The sequence below is a fragment of the Numida meleagris genome, unplaced genomic scaffold, assembly GCF_002078875.1.
Source record: "Numida meleagris isolate 19003 breed g44 Domestic line unplaced genomic scaffold, NumMel1.0 unplaced_Scaffold292, whole genome shotgun sequence".
NCBI lineage: Eukaryota > Metazoa > Chordata > Aves > Galliformes > Numididae > Numida > Numida meleagris.
The window spans coordinates 126,561-135,441 of NW_018364538.1; the positions used below are offsets into that span (position 1 = coordinate 126,561).

Below are 8,881 nucleotides of genomic sequence, written 5' to 3' on the forward strand. Positions count from 1 at the left end.
TACACTTACTGGGTAATTCATCAAAGGTTAAAGCTGATATTTGTGAATGCACTAAGCATTTAGGAGAGATACATTCTTCCAGACATTTTTTTTTTTTTTGTACCTAGATACAGGAGAAGTGGCAGAGTCACAAATTCAAACCCAGGAATGTTCCCTGTCAATATCAGGAAACTCTTCTTTGCAGAAGACTAAACACTGGCAGAGGTTGCCATGAGAGGCTGTGGATCCTCGCTCTCTGGTGATATTCAGGCGCCATCTGGACATGGGTTTATCTGGGCTTCTGTATCTAGGTGGTGCTGCTTAAGCAGAAATGTTCGACCCAATAACTTCTGGAGTTCAGCCTAAAACTATCTGTGATTCTGTGAAACTTCACTGAAATGTGAAGAATACTGAGAAGCTCTTTTAATGTCATATTTAACTCCATAATTGGCTCCACATATTTACTCTTTCTACCCTTTACGTATGAATGGGCAAAAATTGAATGACCTTTTTTGAGAACAATTTTAATTAATGTATAAAATGTGACAGACTTTAGCCTAAGATATCCATAGAAAAAAATAGATTCTATAGTAGTAATCATCATCATCATCATCTTCATCATTTTACTAGGATATCGATGACTTATTTGAGGTGAAACATGCATTTTTCAGCATCACATTGTGGAGTAGTGAGATCATCTTTAAATCATTTTTACTGTTTTTGTTTTAGTTGTATAACTTGCACCAAATAAGACTGAAGAAAGGAACTGCTGTATTTCATTTTAATACAGGACATAGTCCATATATTCAGTTGAACATATTCCATATATTCAGCTCTAAATGGAAAGGGGCGTTATTACTCTTACAGTAGTACCCAGTGAGATCTCTCTAAAGCACAGACTGAGTAACAGAAAAACTGTAAAGTGTGACTCAAAGTCAAAGTATATATCACTCATGTTTGTTTCTGTTTTTCCTTATTTTCTGGTCCTACTTGGAAATATACAAAGGCATAATTAGAGTAATGTTGACTACATGTGTCCTGAATGTGTCTGATAGGTGGAGAAAAATCAGGAGATTAAGAATTCATCTTTAATTTTATCAAATGAATTTTAAAGCTAAATGATGATCACCCACAGGCACATCTTCAATTGTAAATACTAAACTGAACTACTGTAAGTACGTGATAATTTTTTATACTCAAAAACCCAAGCTGACAAACAGTCTGTAATTCATTTTTTATTTAAAAAGTTGTTAAAAAAATCAAGAACTCACCACATCATTAATAGAGAGAAAAATTTAATCAGCTTAAAGAAAGCTTCCATATCTGTAGCGATATGAAATTTTTTATATGCTTTACTAATGATGCTTTCCTAATTTAAACTAATCTTAGAAGAAAAATGAATTATTATTAAACGGTTTCCATGAGTTATCAGTAGAATCATCTGCATACCACATAAGTAAAATACTGAAAAAAAAACATTATCTTTTTCTAAAGTAGTTCCTATCCACCCTCAACACACACACATACATGAATTATGTAAGTCCTTATTGTATAGGTCTTATTGTTTTTCATGACATGGACACTGTTTTGTTTTTTGCATAGTAATTGGTACATTTTCCATTGGCAACATGCTGTAGAGATATCACAGAGAAAGCACGATAAGATACATTGCAAGATGTAATAGAGAGAACTACAAGAGTGAAAAGTACTTTGAAAAATCTTGATTTTAGGCAGGTGGGAAAGCATGAGCTTCAGCTTGGAACTATTTTGTGAGCAAGAGTTGGGGTATGGACATAAATGTCTCTAAATACCTAAGGTAAGGACTAGGAATAAACGAAGCTGATTATACATTAGCAAAGTGCAATGACAGAAAAAAACAAACAACAACAACAAAAAAACCCCAGTCATATTGGAGAAGAGATAAGGGTTTCAGATGGGTTTTCAATTGGAAATGATAAAGTCAGCTGTTCAGCCCCATTTTAGTAGTCTTGGCACATAAAACTGTGGAGGGCAATTTGAATCTTGGCAGCATTTCTCAGCTAAAGCAAGATCAGTGGGTCCTAGAAATAAGTAGTATTTCCAGCCTCCAGAAAGACGTCACTGAAAAGTTCTGTAAATTTTTAGAAACAAGCTTTTCCTATCCTTCTCCTGGCATAAGCCCATTGCTATGTGGTGAGTCTACTCATCTAATTTGTGAAATGACTTAATCTCCTACTGTTTGAGATTTTCAGTATCCTTTGATCATATCTCTTTACTCATTTTACAAAGCTGCATTAGACAGATGTTTTACTGGAAGGTCACAGATCACATACTAATGAGCAGATGTGAAAGAGCGTTACATGGAGAATATTCAGAATAGACCAGCCAAGAAAAGAATGACTTAAATGTGGAAGTTGAAATTGAAAACAGACAAAGGAACTAAAATAATCAGTTAAAAAGGCTGCTTAAAATTAAAATGTTGAATAAAGATCTTGCAAAGATAAGCCTTTTCAGAAAGTCCAGGAATTAAGAAATGTAACAGGAAGACGGTAAGAAAAGATGTATTGTCCAGCAAATCAGTGTAACTGTAACAGCCATACCTTTGCCTGTCAAATGCATAATTAGTTACTAATTTTTTAGCAACATAAAAACTATGCTAAATGTAACAAACAAATAACATACTTGAAATACATTAAAAATATGCTTTACTTATTAGTATATCTCCTTCTATTGTTATTGACTCAGGGTCAAGGTTATGTACATTTAAAACTATTTTCCACATTCTTCCCTTCAGAGAGAAAGCATATCATGACAAGATACAGTTTTTAAGAATATCATGAAAAGAGTTTGCAGTAAATTAGTAATTGTTTTACATCCATGCCACTAATTCCAAGAGGGAAGAAGCTGGAAAATATGCATCAGTTGCTGTAAGAGGATGCAGAAAAAATGAAGGTATCATGTACTGACTGAATTTTTCATATTCAATATTAAAACTAAGCTAGAAATCTACTTTTAACTGTAATTTAGAAAGAAAAATGCCGCGATGAAGGATCATTCAATTTAGTTGATTCAGCAAAACACTTACTGTATGTGCATCCATACACTTCGATGCGCATACCAATTCTACCACTGGGATTCCAGTCCAAAGGCACAAAACGGAGAAATCTTGCCTTAATAGAATGCTGAAGCTTGTAGTACACAACACTGTCTGCATTTGTGTTTCCAGGAATGGCCTAGAAGAAATTGAAAAATCACATCATTTGAATCCATATTGAGTACAACAGTAGCACTACTGAATTGCACGGGAGTAAAATGTAATTGTCAGTGAATTCCACAGGAATAAAACCTGATTCCTTCTCCTGATCAGCTGTTCATTTAGCACTTACATCATACCTATTAAAACCCCCCAAAATTCTAGAGTTTATGAGAATGAAATGTCATCTCCCCAGACAAATATTCCTTTCCAAATTGCATAGAAAACCCTGGCATAATAGAGCAAGTATATGATTTGCTCTTATCTAAAAGTCATCAACATTTCATTAAAATCTAAAATATGGAGTTTGCTGAATCCAAAATGTTCTGCTTATAATTGCAGACTGTGATGTGCAAAGACTCTGCTTTAGATTCTGGTTTCCATGTAATTAAGCAAAAAGTCTGTGAAAATATTTTAATTTAGTGAAATTTAGAAAAAAATTATATTTCAACATTTTCTCAAGGGGAGAGAACAAAAAGTCTTATCATAGAGAATGTTTTGGCTGAATTTAATGCATTAGATTGATTTTACCTTTGTTATGCAAAGCAAAAGTAAATAAACATTAAGAAAATTTAAGAAGAATATAAAAATATACGGAATCGTAATCATGAACCTAAGTAATACATTGAAGAATAGATAATATCTTTGATTTTTCTGGTTACATGCAGGCATGGTTTTTTTTGTTTATTTTGTTGGGTTGATTTGGTTGTTTGCTTGTTTATTTGTTTGTTTTCTAGTAGGTTTTTGTTTTTAGAGGTCAAGGGCTTTGTTGGTTTTGTTTTCTTTGTTGTTGTTTTTTTTTTATTTATAAGTGTTTGTTTGCTTTGTCTGATTTTCTCCTTGCCTATTTGTTACATGTTAAGCAGAAAAAAATTGTTCAAATATTTGGGGTAAAAATATCTGATAAACAGAAACATCTGATTTTTTTTTTATTAACAGGAATAAAAATGACTACATATTTCTATGTATACATACAATATTGCTAGAGAAATTAGCAACAGAATTTGTGACTGCAGAACTGTATAGAAACCAACAGGTTCACATCAGCTAATTCTCTTTATGTAGTTTTCTGTAGTGGAACTTATCTTCATTTCATTCATTATGTACCTCCCTTACGTGAATCTGTCTTTCTTGTACTTGTAAAATTCTCACAATTTTTTATCTCTGAGCACTCAATAGGAAAAAAAATAAAAATAAAAGAGAAGAAAAAAAAGAAAAAAGAAAACAGCTTAACTATTAAGCTAGTGATAAGCAATGAGAGTTAGTCAATCCGAATATGTACACTACAGCTTCATGCTTCATCATTTCACTATCATAGTGAGTGAAGCTGGAAATACTCTAAAACAAACACCAGAGAAGGGCTACTACTTCGAGGCTGAGACCCATTCAGACTTCTTATCCCTTCAAATCATTATTTGTAGCCTGTAATAAATGTAACCACCAGTGAAACTGCCTATTAGTCTGTAGAATGAACCAGAATGAAGGCCCCAGAAACTTAAATTCTGTGAGCAAATGAATTGCCTGATTAAGATTTCATTTTTTTTCCAAAACTATTTTCAGAAGTCAGCCACTTTATGAAAATTACATAAGTTTTGAAAACAAAATACATTTTGTCTGATTTTTACTGCAGTATATACTTAAGCTATGTGTTGCTAATTTTAAAAATATGGTTTTACTTCAATAACAGCCTAAGAGTAACTAAAACTAGTTAAAAAAAATTAATTTTTCAATTAAAAAATTCAAAGCAGACAATTTGTAAATCAGTACTTATATCAAAGAATCATTGAATGGTTTTGGTTGCAAAGGACCATAAAGAGTATGTAGTTTCAGTCTCCCTGTCACAGACTGGGAAGCCAATGACTAGATCAGACTGTCCAGAGCTCCATCGAACCTGGTCTTGAACACCTCCAAGGATGGGGCATCCACAGCTTCTCTGGGCAGGAGGAGTCAGGGAGAGAAGAGAAAGGCCAGTAGGTTACTGATAATTTCGTCAGTTTAGAGCATCATCCAAAACTGTCCTTGTTTTTCTCCATAATTCCTAAGCTATATTTGTTATACTAAGTTAACTGTTTAGATCTCTATAACAAAAAGGTTGACTGTTCAAGTTAATATAGCACACAGTACAATTAACATCATCACTACAATATTCCGTTTACAAGAATCATTTGATCATTAATGATTCTTGTCTGTTCCTTTCAACTCAGGGTACTCTTTTCTGTTCATTCAGACTCTTCCTTACCATCTCATTACAACTTCATGAAGTTATTGTCAACAGTTATTTTGATTTTGGTCCTGAAAGTCAGTAGATATGAACTGTTTCATTAAAGTAAAAATATGTGTGGGAAAGTCCTTCTTTCTGACCAGAAAACAATATACCAGATAGTTGGCCTCCTTTACTTGATTCCTAGATTGGAATTATGATTAGGAGGAAATGAATGCTGTGGACAATTCTTCCCTTCTAGCACACTCTTGTGACTTCCCATGTGGAGTAGTGCATTCAGCTCTGGTGCTCTCAACATATGAAGAACATGTACCTGTTGGACATAGTTCAGAGGGGGGCCACAAGGATGTTCAGAGAGTGGGCCATTTCTTCCTTCATTAGAAAGAAATGCTTTATGATGAGGGTAAGATGTACTAGAGCATATTGGCCAGAGAAGTTGTGGATGCCCAGTCCCTGAAGGTTTTCAAGGGTCTACTGTCTAGCAACTTTACCCACAGAAGGGGAGTTGGAACTGGATGATCCTTCATGTCCCTTCCAGTCCAAGCCATTCTATGATTCTGTAATTTTATAAAATGATCAAAGATCATAATTAATGATGTATGAAGAATTTGACGGATCTGTTGGGTATAAAATACTGTTAGTGGCATCTTGCTGAGGAGCCCTCAGTAGAACTTGCTTCACTTTGCAACAGGTCTTGTCTCTAAACTACTTGAACTATATGTTGATAACACGCAGGTGTTCTAGTTGTTGAGTTGTACTGCACAGAGCCAAGGACATTTCAGATTTTCAGCATATAACATAGTGTGAAGAAGGTATAAAACTAAGGGGAGTTTGATGGAAGAGCAGCCTATGACTGGAACATCAGGAGGTGGATGGTAAGCAATTGCTTTGTGCATCACTTTTTTGTACATACATGAACACATACATATATATTTATATACACACAAGCACACATACATGACAGCTGTGCTGAAAGTCATGCCTCCTATTTTATTTTGTTGACCCATGAGCCTCATGTTGGTGATATGACAGTAGAGTTTGAACCTTCCTGCCAATATCCCATTACATTTTGTTGCCTGCAGCAGATGACAGCAGAAGGGCAGTCAGTCAAAATGAGGTCTGACATGGAAGTGCATATGAAGCAAAGGTGTGTCATTGAATTCCTCCATGCAGAAAAAAAAGGCATCCATTGTCATTCATTGACACTTGCTAAATATTTATGGAGACCAAATAGCGGATGTCAGCACAATGAGGCAGTAGGTGGTACATGTCACAATAGTGACAGCAACATGACAAGCTATGAAGTTCTGGTCAGCCATGCACAGCTGTAAAACCATGAAATGAAGAGCATCTCAACCAGCTCATCAGTATTAATCAACTAATGATGGAGATTATGTTGAAAAATAGTTTTCTGTAGCTGAGAAATTGCTCTATCAAATAGTATTGTTGCACTGTCTTTGTACCTACTGCACTTTACTTGGAAATAATTAGGAAGCATTAATTTCAGAGCAACCTAGGCACGGATATATTCATACATATGTGTTTCTACTTTATTATTACTGACATTCATTTACTTTTTCTGTCTTGCAAAATAGTTTTTATCTCAACTTACAAGTTCTACCTTATTTTCCAGTACTTACCCCCATTCCACTGGGATTAGGGGGAGTGAAAGGCTGTATGGTGCTGGGAGTCATGAGACTGGTCTTTTTTTTTTTCTGCTCGCCCCTGCAGAGTGGGCTCCCTAGCCATCTCACCCACAGCCTTAGAGTAAGGCCTTTGGTTTTGGACATTCTCTCTCTCATTTATTTGATTTATTAGCTACAATTCCAATAATATTGTATTATATTGTGTTATCTCGCATTCCGCTATCATATTTAATAAATTAGTTTTCTCCTTTAGCTTGTTGCTGCTGTTCCTCTTTTTCCCTTGTCTAGGCCCATCTCCCTACTTTTACATTCTCCCCTTCCCCCTTTCCCAGAGAGGGGGTCCATGGGTCCCTCTACTCCATTAGTCATGGAACTAGGCCAAACAGGTCTGGAACCTTGATGCTCACTCTATTAATTTTATTAGTAATGGTGGAGGTTTTAAGGTCCTTACTGTTGTTTGTTTAGGTTTTTTACATTGTTTGTCTAATATGGAAATTTCTAATCTGCTTGCTTAAGTATTTCAAATGTTCATGGCATGCTGATTTCATATCTAATATTATAAACTTAAATATTTTTCAAAGTTAATTTGTTAAAGATTTGGAATTCTAAATTTTTCTTTCACTTTAAAGTGCTAAAGAACAGCTCAGCATTAAAACCAAAATAAGTCAAATTATTTAAACTTCAAACACAAAATAAGACATAATAAGCAAGCCATGACAGCAAGCCATGACAAATCTATCAATGACTGGGTTGAACGAAACCCAGATCATTTTTTATTCTACTTGCATATTTTGTTTGCCAACAATATCCTCCTTAGTTGTATTTAAGTAGTGACATTATACTTCACGGATAATATTAACCAAAAAAACACATGATCTTCTAAACAAGAGCTATTCGCACACCCATTTTAGTTAGCGGACAGAAAAAAAAAAAAAATCAACCAAAAACCTACTGAAGACATTTATATAAATATCAAAACATTGGGAAAAAAAAAAAAAGTAGTTGTCAATATCATTAGCTCAGGAACATTTGGAAGAAAGCATGATAGAAGTTCAGCACTCAGACAAGAGATAGGTTGAATTCCTATATAAAGCAGTTTCTACCTCCTACACTCAAACTACTGCAGGTTTCTCTAAGCAGTTTTCTATTTAAACAGAAAGATTTCTGTCACTGTAACTTTTCCTAGAACAAATAGAACATGCTTAAATATAAGCAAAAAGTGAAATTCAGGAAGTAATTTGTTTAAATAAAAACAAGTCTGTAGACTCTCCTTTCTATGTCTCTTATTAATAATCTCATTTCTTTACTCTGTGCTGAGTAAATTTATCTAGGAAGGATAATGTTAAGGAATGTATTAATATTTTCCAAGTAATTGTGTACATGTTCTTGTACCATAGCATAATGATCCTACAAAAAGATGGACAGGCTGCATGCCACTCGTAGTATCATCCCTATTATATTAAGTTGCTCATCTATGGCTTTTTGACAGACTTTTTTCACTCTATCACATTTTGCGACAGTGATGTATCAAACCTGAAAATACATCTAAATGGCTATGTAAATAGATGAAAGAAAAAACACAGAGATGTAAGACAGAATTTTCTAATACTTTTGGCTATAAAAGTTAATATCTGACAAATACACAGACAACACTTGGCTATTGTACTCAACTGTACAAGTGCTCATTTGTGGCTTTATTACACCAACTGGATGAACCTGTGGTCCCAGATGTTGTTGATCAGAGGCACAATCTAGTCGGAGATCAGCTACTAATGAGTACACCAGAAACCAGTACTAGCTCCA

The 8,881-nt window shown here is 34.5% G+C and overlaps 1 protein-coding gene across 1 annotated transcript in view; it reads right to left on the bottom strand.

Moving 5' to 3' along the window:
* The window catches only part of LOC110391077 (contactin-associated protein-like 4), a gene marked incomplete at its 5' end in the record, with an annotated part of 165,060 nt that overhangs the window by 99,687 nt on the left and 56,492 nt on the right, over positions 1-8,881 (bottom strand). Inside the window, one exon of the mRNA XM_021382803.1 lies at positions 3,044-3,191. Coding sequence (XP_021238478.1) covers positions 3,044-3,191 — 148 coding nt within the window. The remainder of the gene's footprint in view (positions 1-3,043; positions 3,192-8,881) is intronic.